This window comes from Suncus etruscus, chromosome 15, assembly GCF_024139225.1.
Source record: "Suncus etruscus isolate mSunEtr1 chromosome 15, mSunEtr1.pri.cur, whole genome shotgun sequence".
Lineage (NCBI taxonomy): Eukaryota > Metazoa > Chordata > Mammalia > Eulipotyphla > Soricidae > Suncus > Suncus etruscus.
The window spans coordinates 92,459,963-92,481,359 of NC_064862.1; the positions used below are offsets into that span (position 1 = coordinate 92,459,963).

General features: G+C 60.7%; 4 protein-coding genes across 5 annotated transcripts; 1 reads left to right on the top strand and 3 right to left on the bottom strand.

Moving 5' to 3' along the window:
* Nucleotides 1-194: 194 nt before the first annotated feature.
* DDA1 (DET1 and DDB1 associated 1) lies at nt 195-3,209 on the bottom strand. The gene is made up of 5 exons (XM_049787746.1): nt 3,096-3,209; nt 1,184-1,264; nt 1,048-1,099; nt 871-932; nt 195-635 (listed from the first exon to the last, which is right to left on the bottom strand). Exons 1-5 carry the CDS (start codon nt 3,096-3,098, stop codon nt 525-527), a joined length of 309 nt encoding a protein of 102 aa, XP_049643703.1. The 5' UTR covers nt 3,099-3,209; the 3' UTR covers nt 195-524.
* Nucleotides 3,210-4,808: 1,599 nt separating this feature from the next.
* On the bottom strand, nt 4,809-5,578 carry MRPL34 (mitochondrial ribosomal protein L34). Its single transcript, XM_049787745.1, has 2 exons — nt 5,471-5,578; nt 4,809-5,260 (listed from the first exon to the last, which is right to left on the bottom strand). The coding sequence occupies exons 1-2, from the start codon at nt 5,569-5,571 to the stop codon at nt 5,047-5,049; spliced, it is 315 nt and encodes a 104-aa protein (XP_049643702.1). The 5' UTR covers nt 5,572-5,578; the 3' UTR covers nt 4,809-5,046.
* Nucleotides 5,579-7,398: 1,820 nt separating this feature from the next.
* ABHD8 (abhydrolase domain containing 8) lies at nt 7,399-15,382 on the top strand. Of its 2 annotated transcripts, XM_049787708.1 has the most exons (6): nt 7,399-7,573; nt 8,155-8,338; nt 9,883-10,657; nt 13,479-13,649; nt 13,806-14,022; nt 15,087-15,382. In XM_049787708.1, exons 2-6 carry the CDS (start codon nt 8,335-8,337, stop codon nt 15,285-15,287), a joined length of 1,368 nt encoding a protein of 455 aa, XP_049643665.1. In that variant the 5' UTR covers nt 7,399-7,573; nt 8,155-8,334; the 3' UTR covers nt 15,288-15,382. The 2 variants fall into 2 exon arrangements, with proteins under 2 accessions (XP_049643665.1, XP_049643666.1); XM_049787709.1 differs by lacking the exon at nt 8,155-8,338.
* Nucleotides 15,383-17,005: 1,623 nt separating this feature from the next.
* On the bottom strand, nt 17,006-21,192 carry ANKLE1 (ankyrin repeat and LEM domain containing 1). Its single transcript, XM_049788388.1, has 8 exons — nt 21,128-21,192; nt 20,833-20,985; nt 20,403-20,508; nt 19,590-20,316; nt 19,340-19,517; nt 18,414-18,573; nt 18,213-18,342; nt 17,006-17,224 (listed from the first exon to the last, which is right to left on the bottom strand). Exons 1-8 carry the CDS (start codon nt 21,190-21,192, stop codon nt 17,052-17,054), a joined length of 1,692 nt encoding a protein of 563 aa, XP_049644345.1. The 3' UTR covers nt 17,006-17,051.
* Between the last annotated feature and the right edge of the window lie 205 nt (nt 21,193-21,397).

Consider the following 21,397-nt stretch of genomic DNA (forward strand, 5'->3'; position numbering starts at 1 on the left):
TGGTAGCTGCTGGTGAGCCTCACGCCAGCCCCAACTATGCTGGATGAAGGGTCCATGTGCCCCTGCCCCACACCGAGGGCAGCTTGGGGGGTCCTGTGGCCAGTCCAGGGGTGAGGGAGGGATGAGGGCTATTCTCAGGGCTCCGTCCTCAGGCATCACGGCCCGAGTGGACTGAGCAAAGACACCAGGAGGGGTAGGAAAAGACCCTTTTATTGGGACAGACAGGGGCGCTCGTCCAGGACGAAGAGTCAGGAGGGGGGTCGGCGTGGCCGAGGTTTGGGGAGACCCACGCGAGGTGAACGCCCCACAACAGCCCAGGGCGGGTTCCGGGCCCCGCAGACCCATGGCAGCCGGGGTGGGGAGTCTGGGGGAGACACGGACACCATGGACAGACGTGACGCTGGCTGCTCGGCACTGAAGCCACAGCTGGGACACACGACAGCATAAATAAAAACTCAGGGGAAATAAATACATGGGCTGCTATGGAGGGGCGCAGGAGTGGGAGGCACGGCCGGCTCAGGGCCTTAGGTGTCCTCAGCCATGTCGGGGCTGTCGGTCCGCGCCACCTTGCGCGGGGGCGCCGAGCTCTCGCCCTCAAGGTCCACTTGTTCCTGGTCTCTCTTCTTAGCAGCGTTCTGGGGAGCATGGGTGGGAGTCTGAGTCTCCACTTGGGGACCCCAGCACAGCCACATCCCCCTACCCAACCAACCCCGGGGCAGAAGACTGTGGGTGCCCCTAAGGCCCTAATGGTCCCTCCCTGGGCCCCTCTGGGGCACCTGGACCAACTGCGCAGCGACAAGCGACAAGGCAGAACCCAGACCCAGCATCCCAGGTTGGGCTACCCACACCAGATCCCCGGCCGGGCCGCACCTTCTTGTCCCACTGCTGGTGAAGGTAACGCAGGAGAATATTCGTCTTCTCGGTCACGATGACTGGGGACAGGCAGAGGTGTGTCTGGGAAGTGGCGAAGTGCTGTCTCCCACCCCCAACCCCCTGGGACCACGGGACCCCGACCCCCACCATCACCCCCCTGGCGTCTCCCCTCACTCTGTTCCGATGGGTACTCCCGGGTGGGCAGGTACACGGAGGGCCGGCGGTTCTGTGGGAGGCGGAGAATGGCGTGAGGGAGGGCAGCAGGTGGGCGGGGCAGACGGGGGCATACACTGTGCTCCCAATCACTCACCGAGGCTTTGCATACGGAATCAGCATGGAAGCGACTGAAGTTGCTCTTGTTGTAGACCGGAAGCCCCTTCAGAAAATCTGCCTGCAAGGCAGGAAAACCTCGTCCAAGGCCCGCCAGAGGAGGGCAAGGCTGGGACTCAGCGCGGCAGGGTGAATGGGCACAGGGCAGTGCTAGGGGAAGGTTTGGAGTGAGACTGAGAAGGCATAAATGGCCACGGCACACCTCCACTTCACAGGCAAGAAGAGAAGGAATCAGGGATCTGCCTGGGGAAACTGAGGCTGGAGGTCCACGAGCCAATAGCATAGTAGAGAGACCATGAGAAGGGATGAACCTGAACCGCTGCGAGTCCTATGCAGTGGACCCCGAGTCTGGAGCCCCATGGCCTCTAGGCAGAGATGCAGCATCTCGGCCTGGCCTGAGGTGGTGCCAGGTCTCACTTTCCCTGAACACCCAGGGCTCCAGCAGATTAGTCTGAGGTGTGAGTCACACCCTGCGCAGGGGAGCATCAGGGGCTGGGAGAGACAAAAAGTGGTTGGAGAAGGAGAGGGGCCGGCCAGCCTGGGAGGGCTACCTGGAGGAGGTGACACAAAGCCTGAGACCCAAAGGCTGAGGAGAGAGTCCGATCAAGAAAATCCCCCCCCATGGGCCCGGAGAGATAGCACAGCGGTGTTTGCCTTGCAAGCAGCCAATCCAGAACCTAAGGTGGTTGGTTCGATTCCCGGTGTCCCATATGGTCCCCCGTGCCTGCCAGGAGCAATTTCTGAGCACACAGCCAGGAGTAACCCCTGAGCACCGCCGGGTGTGACCCAAAAAAAAACCAAAAAAAAAAAAAAAAGAAAATCCCCCCAAGGCCCTGCCCTGTCCGGATCTGTTTCCCACCTGCCCGTCCGTCTCCACACCTCAAGAGCCCTGGCCAGAACCTCTTGCACATCCGACAAATCATCGGTGGCCATGGCGGCTTCAGCGAGACTGGAAGAACCCTGAGCAGAGAGGGTCTCCCCTGCAGGCACCCCAGCCGAGGGGATGAACGGAATAGGGGACCCCCAGAGAGAGGGGGGGGGAAGGACACGGTTGACCAGACAGGCGACTGAAGTGTAGCCGAGGCCCAAAGACACCCAGGCTGGGGTGGGCAGAGATGAGGTCACAGAGTCTCCGGCAACCAGAGCTCCCGGGGACCTGAGCTGGAGGGTGGGGAGTCGGGCCAGTCACTGGGGGGAAGAGCCCCGGGAAAAGCTCAAGAAAGGGGAGCAGGCTCGGTCCCCGTGGCCTGACTCTGGGGCAGGCCCTGGACTTCCCACCATTTCCGGCGGGTGGGTGGGGGTCTCGGGCCGTTCGGAAAAGGGCCCCGACGCGGCCCACGTGCCAGGCTGGACTGGGCTGGGCTCCTCCAACCGCGACCCCCGTCGAGCCCCCAACCTGCGCCTGGCAGGGGCGGACGGGGCCCCCGCTTGGGGTGGAGGATCGGGGCGGCCCCCGCAGCCGGCGATGTCGCATTAATGCCTGAACAAAGCCCCCGGCCCGCTGCCCGGCCCGCCTGGGTCTCGGGGACCCCCGAGCCTTCTGTGGGGCGCAGGATCGCGCGCCCGGGGAGCCCAGGACAGGCCCGCGCCGGGGGTCCCGGGGCTGCGTCCCCGCCGCCGAGCAATTTCCGGGGGCACCGCGACCCGGAAATGAATGACTTGTCAGGGCCGGGAGCCCCGGGTGGGGTCAGGGGTCGCGGCGGCCAGGAGGAATCGCCCCGCGGGGTCCCGGGGTCGGGGGGGTCACAGGTCAGGGGGCGGAGCCAGGCCGCAGCCATGGGGGCCGGGCTGCGAGCGCGGCGCGGCGCGCGCCCCCCGGGGAGGAGAACAAGGGGTGGGTGGGACCGCAGAGCCATTTTGGGGGTGTGGGGGCGCCCTCCCGCCGCTCTCACCATCTTCCGTCCCGCCGTCGCCGCCGCAGCCGCCTCGGGAGCCGCCGCCGCCGCCGCCGCCTCCGCCGCCGCCGCCGCCACCGCCTTCTCTCCGCCGCCGCACTGTAACTTCCAGCTACGGCACAACGCACGATGCTGGCGTCACCTCGCGCCCGGCATTGGCTGTCATAATAAGCCCCGCCCACGGGAGAGGGCCCTCTCCGCGCTCCCATTGGTCAGAGCGCCCTGAGCCGCGCGCTCATTGGTCGCCACGCCTCCTCCCGGATAATCAAGTACGGTTGAGAAGACAAACCCCGCCCGGGACGGGAAGGCGGAGGCCTGAGAATCCGGAAGTGGGCGCGGGCCCTGCCTGAAGCCTCCTGGGAGTTGTAGTCCACGGGTCCCGGAGGGCCAGCCTCTGGAAGGGGGTAGGGGATGTCTGGACTTGCTTCAGCTTTTTTCCCCATATAAGTCTAGGGAGGGTTTCTCACGGCAAGACCGGAAAGCGGGGACCCAGCACCGTAACACCCCACCACCTTTCTAGAGTCCCATCACTTTTGTCGAATATCCAACAGGGAATTGGGAGACTCTCGTTCCACTACTTCTCCCGACTCCCTAGTGCTCCAAGGATCCAAGTCCCACATTCTCTGGACCGAATCCTGGCCTTCCTCTGGCCTCCTTTGCCCAATTTTTCTCCTAATCCTTCCTCCTCAGGGTAATCCTCCCTGACTGCATTCTTGCCAAGGGCTGAGTCAAGTTCTTCTGCTGGGTATCCATCCTGGGCTCGCCCTCCTCCTCCCAGTCCAGAATCCGGTAAATCCTGCACCTACTGGCCTAGATAAATGTCCAGTTTTGTTTTGTTTTGTGCCACACCCGGCCGTGCTCAGGAGTTACTATTTGCTCTGCACTGAGAAATCATTCCTGGCGATGCTGAGGGACCCTATGGGATGTATGAGATCGGACCTGGGTTGGCCAATTTCAATGCCAGTGCCCAACCTATTGTGCTATCACTCCTGTCTCTAATGTTTAGTTTGGTTTGTTTGGTTTTGGTTTTTGGGCCACACCCGGCCACACTAGGGGATTACTCCTGGCTCTGCACTCAGAAATCAATCCTGGCAGGCATGGGACACTGTATGAGATGTCGGGTTCGAACCACCATCTGTACTGGATCGGCTGCGTTCAAGGCAAATGCCCTAACCGTGTGCTATCTTGTTGGCCTCAACACACACACACACACACACACACACACACACACACACACACAATGGAATGGACACCATGAGGGGATTCAGTAAGACACTATGTGGGACCACCTAGCCCTTATTTCTCCTACAACAACCCTAAACAGAAAACACATGCCCCCTTATCCTCCGTTTTGTAAAAGCTAAGGAGGATTTGGTCTGAGGTCTTCATCTTGACTCCCTTGTCTAGCGTCATAACACTCTGACGAGAGACTGCCCACCTCCCAGCATTCCGACCCTCCCGCTGCTCTTCCCAGACTCGCAAAACCCAGCACATTCAAGAGCCACAATAAAGCCTGAATTCACTCCTCAACTTCAGATATTAGAGACTTTTGCGTTTAATTTATCTAGCTTTCGAGCCACACCCAGCGATGCTCCATGCTCAGGAATTACTCCCTGCAGTGCTCTGGGGGAATCCTGTGAGGCTGGGGATCAAACCAGGGTCTGCTGCGTGCACAGCAAGAGCCCTCCCCGCTCTATGATCACCCCTTGTGTCTTTTTATTTCTTAACACGTATAAAGTGTCTTAAAAAAGATAATAAAATGGGCCATTATCCTGTACTGAGGACATTCTGGGATCTCTACAAAAGAAATCCCGACGAGAATCGGATATGCTTTAATGGGGCAGAACTGAGTTGTTGTGTCGAGGGTCTTCGTGGGCAGGCTCCGGGCTGCCAGGCTGGCCAGCGTATGGGGCCGGGGTCCCCGTTTCAGGGCCGGGCCCGGGACTCTTCAGTGGCTCAGCGACTTTCGGCCCTTGAGCATACGCCGCAGAATCACCTGCACCCCGTTTGGCGTGGTCAGCCGCCGCACCCAGCCGTGCTTGTGCTTGCGTTTGATGTTGCTTGGTTGGTACTCGTTCCCGCGCGTCCTGCTCCGCGTCTGCTGCAGGCAGGGGAGTCCTCCGGCGTCGGGGAGCCCCAGCCGGGACCCAGGCTGCAGCCACCTGCAGGGATGAGAGATCAAACAAGCGTTGACAGAAGTCAGGGACGACACTGCACCCAACCCAGGCCTGCGATGCAAAAGGCTTTTGGCATCACTTGTTGGTGCAGAGACAAAAGACTGGTGTGGACACAGCAGGCGCCAGATTCTATCATCCCCCTAATAAATGCCTGCCTGACTCCCGAGTCTGAAAAGTACGCCCTTAAAGACTCACCTGCCTCCCAGCAGTGCCCCCGATTTGCCACCGTTCCCCAGTAGGCGACCGAGGGACCAGGCCAGGGAAGCCATGTCTGGCGCACGGTCACAGCGACCCATCAGGCGCCCCCGCGCAACTAAATGACGGCACGCTGCGACGCGGAGCATCCTGGGAAATGTAGTTTCTCGTCCCTGCAGAGGCAGGGATGATGCGGCTTGCCTTCGCGAAGACTTCTGGGAGTTGTAGTTCTGCACCTGCACCGATAGGCGAGAGCATCCCTGCCGGCCACCCCGAGGGTTATTCTCAGGGGCATCAGCAGGGGGCAGGCGTGCGGCGCCTCCCTGGTCCGCGCGTGCGTCCGACGGACAGGGCTCGTGTCCCTCGGTCTGTAGGAAATCGGAGTCCACCGTCGGAGCGCGCCCTGGGGTGACCGTGGCGCAGCTGGTGGCCGCCTTAGGACACTGCGGTGGATCCTCGCCATGCCCCGCGGGAAGCGGGCAGATGGCGCACAGCTGGCTGGCAGCCTTCCCCGGGCCGCCGGCCAAGTGTCTGCCCCTTTGGCCGGGAGCCCAGGAACCCTGAGTTCCTGCAGGCGGGATGTCCTTGGAGGGGCCTCCAGTGCACCCCATGGCACGCATTTCTGAGTGGGTCAAAGACTTGGGTGGAAATTGGGCGGCGACCTCAGTTGAACCCGAGGCGAGCTTTTCTCACACTCCATGCTCCTTTTCCTGCTCACACAACACTCAGTGGCTCCCCAGTGCCCCAGGGTGACTCTCCTGGAGACAGGCATACACCAGGCCTTCCTTTTGGCCAAATTCTCCACAGGATGCCCCACCCAGTTCATCACTTTAATCTTCTAAGCCAGCCTGTTCTAGGGCTCAGTGCTACCCCCGCATGGGTCTGTTCCCCCAAAGTGTGGTGATTTCTGGAGGACCTGAGTACCCTCTTGGGCCAGCGTGGCTGGGAAATAGCTTTTGCTATATGAATAAACTAGTCACTTCAGGAGCATGTGGAGGGGCCAAGAGTGGGTGGCTGGCCAAGATCCAGCCAGAGCAGCAAATTCCAAGGCTGTGCAGAGAGACTGGGGAAGTCCTTGTCCTCTTGATACTGGCTTGGCGCGCTGCTCTGAGATGGGGGGTGTCTCAGCCTGCCTGTCCCCACCCCCACATCCATCATCAAGTTGGCTCAGGGCAGCTCTGCCACGAACCAGCCTTTGGGCCTGCAACTGACACCAGGGATCAATCTCATTGGAGATGCTAGAAGAAGCCACTGGCCCAAGGTCACCCAACGGTCAGCCAAGGGCAGAAGCCGGCTTTGAACCCAGGGCCCTCTCGCTCCTTTGGGGAGCCTGGGAGCCTCTCTCTGTCCACAGGAGCTGTGAGACTTCCAACCACTGGGGCCTGCAGCTCCAAGTCTTTTTTTGCAAGAAACAGCACTTTGAGGAAGGACTTGGAATCCCCCCGGCTGTTGCCACTGCTCTGGGACCCGTGTCTGCCCGACAGACTCGCTCTCCTGGTGACCTTGAGCCTCTTTACCTTCGTGCCTCAGTTTCCCCTCCCCCTTCCCCAAGTGCACGCCTTTTGAGCTCAGAGGGAAGGGACATGGGGACCCCTCCAGGGGGACAGCACAGAGAAGTTCTGACACAGGGCTTGGGCGAGGAAGTCACTCTCTCCGGCAGGCACCAGGGTCGCCCCCAGAAACACGCTCACCCACGCCGCGACCCCCGCGGGCGCTTGGATGGGCCCCGGAATCCTCCCTCCCCGCCTCCCTCCACCTCGGAATGCTCCTGGATGGGGCGGGGCCGAGGCTGACTTAGTCCCACCCCCTCCCAGAAATGCTGCTTTTTATTGGTCGGCTAACTAGGCCAGGTGAGTGCGCAACGGCGATTGGTCGAGGCTCCCGTCCGTCGGCCCGCGGCCACGCCCTCCCCAGGGAGAGCCTTAAAGGGCCGACGGGTTGATCGGTCGCGGGACGCCCCCCGCGCTGAGCGCCCCGGGCCCGCGCCCGCCCGCCTCGACGCTCCCGGGCCGACCCTGCGCCACCATGTAAAGGGCATCGCCGGCTTCTGCGCCCGGGACCCCCTTCGCCCGCCCTGCCTCGGGCCCCGGGGCCCTCAATGAGGTGAGCGGGGAGCGGTTGCGGGGACTTGGGGGGGGGGGGAACCCCGCAGGGCCTCGGCTCTGCCTCTTGCAAGGGCGAGTGGCCGCGGGACCAGTTAGGAAGCCCCGGAGCTCCCAGTGACCCCCAGATCGTGCCGCAGGGCTGCAGGGCGACCTGGAAAGCTTGCAGGGTTGCGGGGGGCTCACTGACTCTGGGGCGCGGGGTTGCTGTGACGCATCCGCGCCCCCTGGGCTCTCCAGGCTTGGAACGCTGCTGGAGACCCAGGGTAGGGGGGTTGCAGCCTGCTCCCCTTCCCACCAGCAAGCTCCAGGCCGCAGCAGGCCCAGCCGTATCCCCCCAGCATGGAGACAGACCAGGGGTGGGTCCCATTCCAGGCTCTACACGATGGGGGTGCGCCTGCCACTCGGTTATACCCCTGAGTTATGTAACTGGTCGCGGTTGCCGTGGACACGGAGGGGCGGCCCAGAGCCCCAGCTCAGCCACCTCTATCCCGTGTCCACCAGGAAGGAGCCCTGCACCTCAGCTCCCCCATGGCCTGGGCTGCTGGCCCGGATCCGAGTGTGCTTCCTGTCTACCCCCAGGCCTCAGGGTGCACATCTGTGAGACACCACTGCATACCCTGGTCTAGGGGGTCCTGACCTTTATCCTTAACTGACTGTCCCAGGCTTCTGAGCCTGGCCTGTGGCTCCTTGTGTTATGTGCTGTCTGAGCCACCCGCTGAGGCCCTCAGTGTTGGACATTGAGAGGCCCAAGAGGGATGAATGGGTAGGTAGGATGGGTGGACACAGGGAGCCATGGACACATGGATGGATAGGAGGATAGATGATGGACGAATGGAATGATAGATGGATGGATGGGTGGATGGATGGAAGAATGGATCAATAGATATGTTTAGGGGGCCGGGGAGATAGCATGGAGGTAGAGCATTTGCCTTTTATGTTGAAGGGCGGTGGTTCAAATCCCGGCAACCCATATGGTTCCCTGAGTGTGCCAGGAGTGATTTCTGAGTGTAGAACCAGGAGTAAGCCCTGAGCGCAGCCAGGTGTGACCCAAAAATAAATAAATAAATAAATAAATAAATAAATAAATAAATAAAAATAGATATGTGTATAGACATATGGGTGGGTGGACAGATGGGTGGATGGATGGGAGGGTGAATGGATGGATGGTTGGGTGGAATGATGGGTCAATAGATGGGTGTATGTATGGGTGAGTGTATGTATGATTGGATGGATGGATGGATGGAATGATGGATGGGTAGATGAATAGACAGATGGGTGTATGGATAGATGGATGGATGGATGGTTGGGTAGATGGGTGGATGGATGGATGTAGGTGGATGGGAAGATGGGTGGAGTGGAAGATGAATGAGTGGGTGGCTGGGATAATGGATCAATAGGTGGGTGGGTGGGTGTATAGATGGGAGGAATGGTGGACGGATGGATGGGTGTATGTATGGATAGATGAAGGTGAATGAAAAGATGGATGGGTGGATGGAAGGAGGATGAGTTGGTAGAGGGTGGATGGAAGGATGGATGAGAGGGTAGATGGGATAATGGGTCAATAGATGGTTGGGTGGATAAAAGGATGGATGGATATATAGGTAGATAGATGGGTGCATGGATGAATGGAAGGTGGGGAGGATGGGTAGAGGGATGGAGGGATAGATGAGTAGATGGATGGATGGTATGATGGATCAATAGACGATATATTGATAGATGGGTGGATGAAATTGTGGTTTTATAATCTATTGAAGGATGAGTGTATGCTTGCCTGGATGGACAGAAGGATAGATGTATGGATGTATACAGGGAAATATGGATGTGTCCCTGTAAAGGGGTGGAGAGTGGGTAGTTGGTTGGGTGAGTGGATAGACAGATAAATGAACTGACAGCTGGATAGATGGACAGCTGAACGGGCAAACAGATATAGGGAAAGGTGAGCACATGCATAGATGGATGGACAGATGAATTGATAGAGGGGAAGGCGAGTAGGAGAGCAGGAAAGAAAGGTGTGTGCACAGATCGATAGGCGGACAAATAAATGGAGGGTTGAATGGACAGACGACAGTGATGGATGAAGAACAGGTGGGTAGGAGCGCTGGGAGCCCTTTCCAGGCGGGCCCACATTTGCTCAGCGCCTTGGGCCAGGGCCATCCCCACAGTCTCACCTCCTCTCCCTTTGAACTCCGCAATGGGGGGTCCTTTAAGCCGACCCGAAGACAGCCTGTGAGGGCCACACAAGACACGGGGATCCCTTCTGAGCCTAGCAGACCCCCCAGTAAAACTACGACTCCTGCCCGCCTGCAGGACACACAATGCTGACGGGGGTGACCGACGGGATCCTGTGCTGCTTGCTCGGGGCGCCCCCCAACGCCGTGGGGCCGCTGGAGAGCGTCGAGTGCAGCGATGGCTACTCGTTCGTGGAGGTGAAGCCGGGCCGTGTGCTGCGGGTGAAACACGCGGGCCCGGCGCCCACGCCCAGCCCCGCGCCCTCCGCCGCCGGGCCCGACGAGAGCGCACCGACCTCGCCACCGCCACCGCCCGGGGAGCGTGCGGGCCTGGTGCGCTGCCAGCGCCGCATCACCGTGTACCGCAACGGGCGCCTGCTGGTGGAGAACCTGGGCCGGGCCCCGCGGGCCGACCTGCTGCAGGGCCATAACGGCTCGGGGGAGCCCCCGGCGGCGCTGGAGGTGGAGCTGGCTGACCCCGCGGCCAGCCGAGAGGGGCGACCCGGCTCGGGCAGCTCGGGGCCGGGTGGGCGACGGCGGCGCGCACGGAGGCCCAAGCGCACCATCCACATTGACTGCGAGAAGCGCATCACCAGCTGCAAGGGCGCGCAGGCCGACGTGGTCCTCTTCTTCATCCACGGCGTGGGCGGCTCCCTGGCCATCTGGAAGGAGCAGCTGGACTTCTTCGTGCGCCTGGGCTACGAGGTGGTGGCCCCCGACCTGGCCGGCCACGGTGCCAGCTCCGCGCCTCAGGTGGCCGCTGCCTACACCTTCTACGCGCTGGCCGAGGACATGCGGGCCATCTTCAAGCGCTACGCCAAGAAGAGGAACGTGCTCATCGGTCACTCCTACGGGTGAGCGCGGGGGCAGGAGGGGACGGTGTTGGGGGGCGGTGGAGTGGCCCACGGGGATGGGGTGAGGGCTGAAGCTGGAGGGTGAGTGTGAGTGGAACGGGAGGGACAAGAGCAAAAGGACAGTAGAGAGAGCACTTGCCGGGCATTCAATCCACTTAATCCCCTACTGGCATCCCATAGGAGCCCCCTGAGCTCAGTCAGAGCCAGGAGTAACTCCTGTGCATTGCCAGGTGTGGCCCAAAAGCAAAAGCTAAAAAGGAAGAGAGAGAAAGAGAAAGAATCAAAGAAAAAGAAAGATAAAGATGGGCTGGAGAGATAGCACAGCGGTAGGGCATTTGCCTTGCACGCAGCCGACCCAGGACTGAGGGTGGTTCGAATCCCGTATCCCATCCCATAAGGTCCCCGGAGCCTGCCAGGAGTGATTTCTGAGCACAAAGCCAGGAGTAACCCCTGAGCGCTGCCGCAGGGTGTGACCCCAAAGAAAAATAAATTAAGAAATAAAAAAGGGGCCCGGAGAGATAGCACAGTGGCGTTTGCCTTGCAAGCAGCCGATCCAGGACCAAAGGTGGTTGGTTCGAATCCCGGTGTCCCATATGGTCCCCCGTGCCTGCCAGGAGCTATTTCTGAGCAGACAGCCAGGAGTAACCCCTGAGCATCGCTGGGTGTGGCCCAAAAACAAAAACAAAAACAAAAACAAAAGAACACAGGGGGCTGGAGAAATAGCATGGAGGTAAGGCGTTTGCCTTTCATGCAGGAGGTCATCGGTTCGAATCCCGGCGTCCCATATGGTCCCCCATGCCTGCCAGGAGCAATTTCTGAGCATGGAGCCAGGAGTAACCCTGAGCGCTGCTGGGTGTGACCCAAAAACCAAAAGAAAAAAAAAAAAAAGAGAGATAGGTAGGAAGGAAGGAAGGAAGGAAGGAAGGAAGGAAGGAAGGAAGGAAGGAAGGAAGGAAGGAAGGAAGGAAGGAAGGAAGGAAGGAAGGAAGGAAGGAGGGAGGGAAGGAGGGAGGGAGGAAAGGAAGGAAGGAAGGAAGAAAGGAAGGAAGGAAGGAAGGAAGGAAGGAAGGAAGGAAGGAAGGAAGGAAGGAAGGAAAGAAGGAAGGAAGGAAGGAAGGAAGGAAGGAAGGAAGGAAGGAAAAAGATGGTGGGGACTTAGGTTTAATCCTCGGCATTTGTTAGGATCAGAATTTATCCCTGTTATCCCTGAGCTCAGAGCCAGGAGTAATCCTGAGCACTTCAAGGTGTGACCCCAAAACCAAACCAAAACCAATCAAATAGGAGTGTGATATGAAGGTGAAGATGGGGTGTGGTGAGGTCAACACTGAGGCTCAGAGAGGTTAAGCAAACTGCCCCACACACAAACCATGTTATGACCATGTGACTCCACTCCTGAAACAGCATAGCTGGGGTCTGCCCCGGACAGTGCTCTGGGGTTTATGCAGTGCTGTCAATTGAACCCGGTGGGTCACATGCAAGGCAGTGCCTTACCACTGCTGTCCTCTCTCTCCCTGAGCCCCCCCCCCCTTTTTTTGGCAACATCCAGAGACGCTCGGGTTACTCCTTTTTTTTGTTTGTTTGTTTGTTTTTGGGCCACACCTGGCAGTGCTCAGGGGTTACTCCTGGCTGTCTCCTCAAAAATAGCTCCTGGCAGGCATGGGGGACTATATGGGATGCCTGGATTCGAATCGGCTGCTTACAAGGCAAACGCTGCTGTGCTATCTCTCTGGGTCCGCTCGGGTTACTCCTGACTGCACTCAGAAATCACTCCTGGCAGGCTGGGGGACCTATGGGATGCCGGGAATCAAACCTGGGTTGGCCACGTGCAAGGCAAATGACCTCCTAGCCATGCTATCACTCCACCCTTTGGACCTTATTTCCTTTTGGGGTGGTGGTGATGTGAAGCAGTGTTGGGACTTGAGCACTAAGATTCCACAGGCCTGGGGCCGGGCGGTGGCGCTGGAGGTAAGGTGCCTGCCTTGCCTGCGCTAGCCTAGGACGGACCGCGGTTCGATCCCCCGGCGCCCCATATGGTCCCCCAAGAAGCCAGGAGCAACTTCTGAGTGCATAGCCAGGAGTAACCCCTGAGCGTCACAGGGTGTGGCCCAAAAACCAAAAAAAAAAAAAAAAGATTCCACAGGCCAGGGGCAGGAGCAATAGCACAGCATGGAGGGCCTTTGTACTGCCTGTGATCTATCAGCCCGGACTCTATTCCCAGCATTCCATAGTGTCTTTGTCAGAAGCGGTCCCTGAGCATCACTGGGTATGGCCCTCCAAAAATAAAATAATAATAATTCTAGTGGTTCGAGTGATAGCACAGCAGTAGGGTATTTGCCTTGCACGCAGCTGACCCAAGACAGGCCTGGGTTCAATCCCTGGCATCCTGTATGGTCCCCCCAAGCTTGCCAGGAGTGATTTCTTTTTCTTTTCTATTTTTGGTTTTTGGGCCATACCCGGCGGCGCTCAGGCGTTACGCCTGGCTCTCTGCTCAGAAATCGCTCTTGGCAGGCATGGGGGACCATATGGGATGCCGGAATTCGAAACACCTTTGGTCCTGGGTCAGCCGCTTGGAAGGTAAACGCCCTACCGCTGTGCTATGCTCCGGCCCCATACAGGAGTGATTTCTGAGCGCAGAGCCAGGAGCAACCCCTATGCCACTGCCTTTAAGCTAGCACACCCCACTGCTGGCCATCGAGCGGATACATGATCTCTCCAAAACACAGTCCACTCTCCGTGCACTTATTCGCACCGCGGGGCAGCTGGGCCTGGGATCCACCCCACCTGGCCCGGGCCCTAACATCCCTCTCGCACCCCCGGGCAGCGTCTCCTTCTGCACCTTCCTGGCCCACGAGTACCCGGATCTGGTGCATAAGGTCATCATGATCAATGGCGGCGGCCCTACGGCGCTGGAGCCCAGTCTCTGCTCCATCTTCAACATGCCCGCCTGCGTCCTGCACTGCCTCTCGCCCTGCCTGGCCTGGAGTTTCCTCAAGTGAGTGGTCGAGCCTGGCTCCGGGCCCAGGCTCAGGGCATGCGGGTGGCAGCGGTGGTGCAGGGCGGTGCGGGCCTGGCCTGGCTTCTAGCCCTGTGCTCTGGCCCTGCGCCCTGGCTGTGCGCTCCAGCCCGACCCTCCTTTTCTCCCGCGCAGGGCCGGCTTCGCTCGCCAGGGGGCGAAGGAGAAGCAGCTGCTGAAGGAAGGCAACGCCTTCAACGTGTCCTCCTTCGTGCTGCGGGCCATGATGAGCGGCCAGTACTGGCCCGAGGGCGACGAGGTGTACCACGCCGAGCTAACCGTGCCAGTGCTCCTCGTCCACGGCATGCACGACAAGTTTGTGCCGGTGGAGGAAGATCAGCGCATGGCCGAGGTAAGTAAGGGACAAGGGAAAGGCGGGAAGTTAGGACGAGAGGGTGGACAGGCTTAGTCCTCCCCGCCCCAGCACACACCCACAGAAGCAGTGTTCTGAGCTGGAGCCATAGCACAGCAAGGGAGGGCACCTGCTTTGCACACTGCCAACCCAGGTTCATCTCATACATCCTAGAGGGTCTCCAGAGCACCACTAGGAATGAGTCCTGAGTGCAGAGCCATGAGGACGTCCAAAGCACCCCTGGGGTAGGGATATTGAGGAAAGAAAAAAAATACCTTGCCCAACTGGAATAGGCAGTGACATGGTGGTCAGCCGTGGCATTCAGGGAGAAGGATTGGGAGGGGGGTCAATTCTTCCATTCAAGATCCCCCTCCAAGGGCCAGAGTATAGCACAGCCTTGCACGGGGCCAATCTGAGTCCCTAGCACACCGCTAGGAGTGACCCCTGGTTTTGCATCACTGGCTGTGTCTCTAAAACAAACAAAAAGTCCCCTCTAAAAAGGGCTCTTTTTTTTTTTTTTTTTTTGGTTTTTGGGTCACACCCAGCTGTGCTCAGGGGTTACTCCTGGCTGTCTGCTCAGAAATAGCTCCTGGCAGGCACGGGGGACCATATGGGACACCGGGATTCGAACCAACCACCTTTGGTCCTGGATCGGCTGCTTGCAAGGCAAACGCCGCTGTGCTATCTCTCCGGGCCCAAAAAGGGTTCTTTTTAGAGAAAGTTCTCTGCACAGCCAGGGTCCCGTCTGCACCCCGTAGAGCGCTTGCAAGTGTGCAGATTTTCCGGTGGTCCTGGGGACAGGCAGGAGAGCTGCTGGTATTGGACAGGATGATCCGAACAGTGGCCTGGGAAGGGTCCAAACTAGAATGAGGAACCCGGCAGATGGACATACCAGAAAGCTGGGCCTGAGTGCCCCCCAGAACCCGGGAGGGACCACAGCAGAATGCAGGGCCCAGAGAGTGGCAGGCCCCAGGCCATAATCGAGCCATTCTACCCGGGTAGAAGCAGATGCAGGGGTCGCCGGTGCATGCAGCGTGACCGACCCCCCACCCCGACCCCCGCAGATCCTGCTCCTGGCCTTCCTCAAGCTCATCGACGAGGGCAGCCACATGGTCATGCTGGAGTGCCCGGACATCGTCAACACGCTGCTGCACGAATTCCTGCTGTGGGAGCCGGAGCCCTCGCCCAGGGTCTTGCCCGAGCCCCAGGCCGCGCCTACACCTGCGCCTTCGCCTTCGCCTGGCCCGGCACAGGACCAAAAATAGTGGCGCCTCTACCAGGTGAGCAGAGGAGCTGAGAACGGGAGCAGCGTGCGAAGAACTTCCGGGGCGGGGAAAGCCCGCCCTGGTGGGCGGAGCTGAGCTGGGAAACGCCCCCAGTTAGCCAGGCAATACACGCTGTGGGCGTGGCCTCACTGGAATCCTCCCAATCCAGGACAGCTAAGGAGGTGGGCGTGGTCTCGCAGGCCACCGCCCAGTCTGGAATATCTAAGCAGGTGGGCGTGGCTTGGCTGGGTAAGCCCCAATTGGCTTTTATGTCAGCTGCCTGGTTGTATTAGGCACCTCGCTCCAGGGGCGGGCCTTTGTCAGTGGGTGTGGTCTGACTGGGTACCGCCCCAAACCACTGGCAGATTTATGCAGTGGGCGTGGTCTTTCAAGGCCCCGCCCCCAATCTGACAGGATGGCTTCGCTAGTGAGCGTGGCCAGCCAGGTGGCTCCTTCCTGGAAACATTACACAGGCTGAGTAATGCAGAGTCAGGGGCCTCCTCCCAAAGGATCGCCCTGTACAGAAGCCTCTTCCCCATCCCGTCACGGCCGACGCTGCCTTCCATCCCCTCCCCTGCTCTGTCTTCCTCTGTGTCAGCCGAGCCGTGCTTGATCTGGGCCCCAAGAGCCCCATAGCCCGAGACACCCCACCCACCCACCCCAGCTCCCACCACTACTCTCCAGCCCACCCACCCGCATTCCTTGGCACTGGCCAGCGAGCAACTGTGGCTCTAGGCGGGGAGGGGCTGGGGGCTGGGGGAGCGGGGCCCGGGGCACCACCCAACCTAAGCATCTCAACTTGTAACTCAATAAAACCAAGTGACAATGAAACCAAGGGCACTGCGTTGGGGGTCCTTTTAGCCTCGGGTCGCGCCCCTCCCTGTCTCCTCCCAAACGGGCTGAGCAGGAGAAAGTGCTCCAGGCACAGTGCCCAGTGCTGGCTGAGCTGGAGAAACTGCTCCGGGCACAGTGCCTGAGGCTGCATCCCTGCTGGGGTGGAACTTAAGGCCTGATGCATGCAAGACAGGCCTGCACACTGTTCCCCAGCCCTCCCCCGGGGTTGTCACGAATATTCTTTACTTCGAAGCCACAGGAGTTTGCTTTTTTTTTTCTCTTGAGAGAGGTCACATCCAGCATTGCCTTTGTCTGCCCTGCCAGCCTTCTGCCCAGCTTCCAGCCCCTCCGCCCCCTTGGCCCAGTCCCTTATGCTCTGCAAGGCCTATGCAGAGAATTTGCTTTGTTTGAGCCTCGCCTCGCTGGTGAAAGGAGTCTGGGGGTGCAGGAGCCCCCTCATGTTCAGGACCAGCAGAGACCGATTGGAAAAGTTGGATAAATCTCATCTTTGGGGCGAAGCTTTGGTTACAGGCGCCAAGGGCTGAGCACAGAGTCGGTGGAGCTGGAAAGCCACAGCCCGCCTCCCGCAGAGCATGATTGGCTGCGCCTCTTTGACAGGCAGGTCGTGCGCCCAATGAGGTGGCGCGTTGCTTTGGTCACATGATTCCTCTCGGAAGTCTCCGGTTTCAAGAGGCCCACCCTGGATCTGGGTTCATGTCTCCAGTGGTGTTTGCAGGGGGAACTGACTAAAGCTTTGTGAAGCTTATGTCTCTTATGTCAGAGACACCCCCCCCCCCCAATCACAGGCTGAGGTATCCCCCCCAGGGAGATCAAAGGAAATTTCTCCACACACACCCAGATCCTGACTTGTTCCCCTCCCTTGATAGGCAGCTCACTACCCTCTCTGGCCTTGGGTTCGAGGCCCCACATTCAGCCTCGCTCCTGGACATCCCCAGGCCGAAGCTCTCGCTGACCCTCGGCCAGGAAGATGTGCAGGGCCCGATGCAGCAGATACACACCCAGGCGGCAGCGCCGGGCCAGGGGCCAGCTGGCGGCCACCCCATAACAATGGCCTTGCTTCTGGTTGGTCAGCGCTCCGAGCCCTGGAGAAAGGCAGGGAGAGGTCAGGGCACCTTGGGGAGCCCCAGGGCTACCTCTGAAGAGTGGTGGGTCCCTGGTACCCTCGAGACAGTGGGGCTTGATGGCCAGTGTGCAGGGAGCTGGTGCTCAGGTTCCTCCCCCCAAATAATGTACATCCTTGGCATTGCTGCAGTGGGCCCCCCACAACGAACCAGGAGGACCCCAACACTGCCACGTGGGGCCTGAGGAACAAACTAGCCTCCCCAAATGGGCTTAAAAAGCATATGGGGGGCAGAGCAAAAGCATAATGGGGAGGGTATTTGCCTTGCACTCAGCTGACCAGGGTTTGATCCCTGGCATCCCATAGGATCCCCTGAGCCTGTGAGGAGTGACTTCTGATCACAGAGCCAGGAGTAACCCCTGAGAGCTGACAGGTTTGGCCCACCCCACCCCCCCAAATATCACTTAAATAGGATCAGAGAAATAGTACAGTGGAGAAGGCGTTTTGTCTTGCATGTGGATAACCAGGGTTCAATCCCTGGCATCTCATATGGTCTCCCAAGACTGTCAGAAGTGATCCCTGAGCAGAAAACTAGAAGTTAACCCTGAGTATCGCTGGGTGTGGGTCCCAAATAAATAAACAAATCACTCACATAGGGGCCTGAGCAATAGCATAGAGGTCAGGGGACTGGCTTTGCATATTTCTGACCCAGGTTCAATCCCTGACATCCCACAGATAGGGTCTTTCGAGCACTGCCGGGAGTGATCCCTGAGACCCTGCTGTTGTGCCCCCCCACATCCATACATAAAACAAACAAAAATTAAAGACAAGGTCAGTTCAGCGGATTGGAGCCTAGCTTCAGACACTGCAGAAACTGGGGAGCACAGACACAGATGAGTTGAAGGTGCTCACTTGCAGGCCTTGAGACTGCAGAGGCCCAGCCCCAGCACCCTGTTATCAGCACCCCAGCAGCAGCAAAGAGCAGAGGACACAAGGGGAGGATCACCCACCTAGCGCCGCCACCAGGCAGGCCTCCCGGGTGTATGCCTCGGCCGCCACAGTGTGCTGGAAACAGTGGAGGGAGACCACGCCACGGCCGGCCGCCCAGATGTCCAGGATCCGCTGCACCTTCGGGGAGGGCTAGGGGTGCCGGGGGTGAGGCACTGCTGTCTCCACCTCCTCCTCCCACGCCCCCACCACCACTCCCTCACCTGTCTCCCTGGGCGTCCCAGGTGGCCCAGGGCTTCCCACAGGTGGGAATCTGGCCGGGCCCGACTCCCCTTGCCCACATAGAAGATGGCGCGGACGAAGGTGCGGAGGCGGCCGGTGGGGCCCAGGGTGGCGGCTCGGGATGGCAGGTCCTGCGTCTCCCTGAAGGGTGAGAGGGAGCTGGGGGGACAGAAGGGCGAACCTGCCCCTTCTTGGACCCTGTCGGCTCTAGAGAGGCCCAGGGAAGGACTGTCCCAAGTGTGCTTTTTGTTTTTTTGGGGGTCGACACATGCGATTCTCAGGCAGGGCTCACTCCTGGGTCTGTGCTTGGGTCTCACTCCTATCTCTGTGCTCAGGGCTGACTCCCAGCTCTGTCCTAGGGAATTGCTACTGGCAGTGCTCAGAGAGACCCTATGGGGATGCTGGAAATCGAGGCCGGATCATCTGCATGCAAGGCCAACAGCGTCCTCATGATTCTCCAATCTCTCAACTCCCCAAATGTTCTTCCTTTAGTCGAACAAATATTTATATATGGGGTCGGAGCGGGGACGCAGCGGTAGGGCATTTGCCTTGCACGCAGCTGACCCAGGACGGACCGCAGTTCGATCCCCGGTGTCCCATATGGTCCCCCAAACCTGGAGCGATTTGTGAGCATAGCCAGGAGCGTCACCGGGTGTGGCCCAAAATAAAAAAAAATCATATATAACCAGGCCAGTGATGGCCCATGGGGCCACAGCCCAGACCCTTCGTGTGGGGGCTCCTGCACCCCCAGCCACTGAGTTCACCCAACTCTCCCCACACACTGCAGGGGGTGGCCTCAAAACCACACACACGGGGCAGTGACCAAAGAGGGTGACCTCTCCTCTGAAGACATACAACATCTCTGAGGCCCTAGGGACACCCTCTGCTGTCCGGGGCGGGGTCACACCTGGGGTCCAGCAGTAAGTAGGTGAAACTGGCCTTGGCCACGCCCCCCCGCCAGGCCCTGCGCAGATCCGGCCTCTCGAACTGGCTGGTCAGTACGTCCTCGTCCGCCTGCGCGTCAGGGATCTGGCCGGTCCGTAGGGCCTCCGCCAGCTCGGGGCTGTGCCTGGAGAAGTCGGGGCCTGAACGGGGAAACTGAGTCACGGGGAAGCAGAGATGGGTCAGAAAAGGTGACCCCAGATGCCCAAACTCACCGCGGGCAATGCGGGCCTCCTGCAGGCGCCGGACATAGTGAGGGCGCGTGAAGGGCGTGACCGGGCCCGGGGTGGCCCCCAGGGCGCGCAAGCCCCGCAACAGCTCCAGGTCCGACTCGGGGACACCCGGGGGCTCCCCAGCACCCACCTCGCACTCCGTCTGTGCCGGCCACAGGGCGGTCAGGGCACCGTCCAGGCAGGACTCAGTGCCCAAGGATGCTCTCGCGGGGCTCGGGGCCCGGAGAGCTGACGGGGTGTCCAGAGTCAGCGCCTGGAGACGCACGCCCAGCTCTTTCTCAGGGACACCGACCTGTTCCAGCTCTGGCCCAGCGTCCAGGGACCCACGTCCAGCAGGTGTAGATGCACCCGGGACAGGGTCCTCAACTGCCGTGACGAAGGAGGCATCCTCCGAGCTGCCCTCGAGGACCGGCGGGGGGTGGGCACAGCAGTTTGGGGAGCCCGGCCCTGCCTCCCCACGGGCATCCCTGCCCCGCTGCCCTGGGCTGTCCAGGGCCCGGCTGGAGGCGGGTCCCATTCCCTGAGCGGAGTCTGGCTGGGGTGCAAAAGAGGTTGTCCGAGAAAGAGGTGCGTCAGGGTCCGGCTGCTGAGTCTCCGGGGCGGTCACTAGGGGTGTCCAGGTGCGCACAGGCGGCGCCAGGCCCTGCAGGACTCGAACACAGGCCTCGTGGCCCTGCTGTTCGGCCAAGTCCAGAGCTCTGAGTCCGTCCTGTGTGGATCCAAATCATCAGCCTTGAGCACCCCGGACCCTGCGCCACCACGGGCCACCCGCATCCATCACCGCACCCTACGCACCTGGTCCTGCAGCTCGGGGTCGGCTCCGCGTCTCAGCAGCAGCTCCAAGCCCCGGCGGCAGCCCCAGGCGGCAGCCACGTGCAGCGGGGTCAGGGCCTCGGCAGACCTGGGAGCCCAGTGGTCAGCGGGGGCTGCACTCCCGGGTACACCTAGGAGTCCAGGATCCGGCGCGCGCCACCCAAAAGTCGCTTTGGACTCGCCTTGCTTTGCTCTCTAGGCCACACCCGAGCTGACTCCTGGGTCTGTGCTCAGGGAGCCATCTGGTGGGTGCTCAGAGGGGACCCCGCTGGGATGTCAGAGATGGAGAGATGGAACCCGGCGTGGCCACCTGCGAGGCTGGCGCGCCCTCCGCTCCCTGCTGCGCTACAGGTCGTTCCAATCCCGACCCCAAACCTTGGAGCCCCGCGGTCCCTCCAGCCCCAGGGCTCACCGTGCGTTGGGGTCCCCGCCGGCCCGCAGCAGCGCGGTCAGGCAGCGCAATGGCCGGGGTCGCCGGGCTCGGGCCGCCAAGTGCACGGCCGCCGCGCCGTCCTCCAGCACCAGGTTGGGGTCCGCGCCCCGGCGGAGCAGCTGGTCCACGGCCCTGCGGATGGTGGCTAGCCCGTGAGCGCAGGGCGCACTGGATCGGGACCGGACCGCGCCCTCCCTGCGCCCTGCCCCACGCGTGCCCTGCCCAAAGCCCGCCGTGCGCCCTGCCCCCGCGCCCGCCTCTGCCCGGCCCTCACCGCGGCTCCTCGGCCCGCAGCGCTGCCCGCAGCTGCAGGGCCAGCTCGGCTCCCGCAGCGCCCATGGCCCCGGGCCGGACCGTCCCCTCCCGGGCCCGGGGCTTTCCAACTTCCCGCGGCGCCGCGGTACGCACGCGCCGGACCGCCCCTCCGCGCCCCGGCAGTGCCCGCCCCTGGGATCCCCAGCCCGGTGACCCGCGCGCCACCCGGGCGGTGCCCAGGCAAGCGCCTGGCAAGGCCGATAAGGGCCCCCCAGGTGGGTGGAGCCAG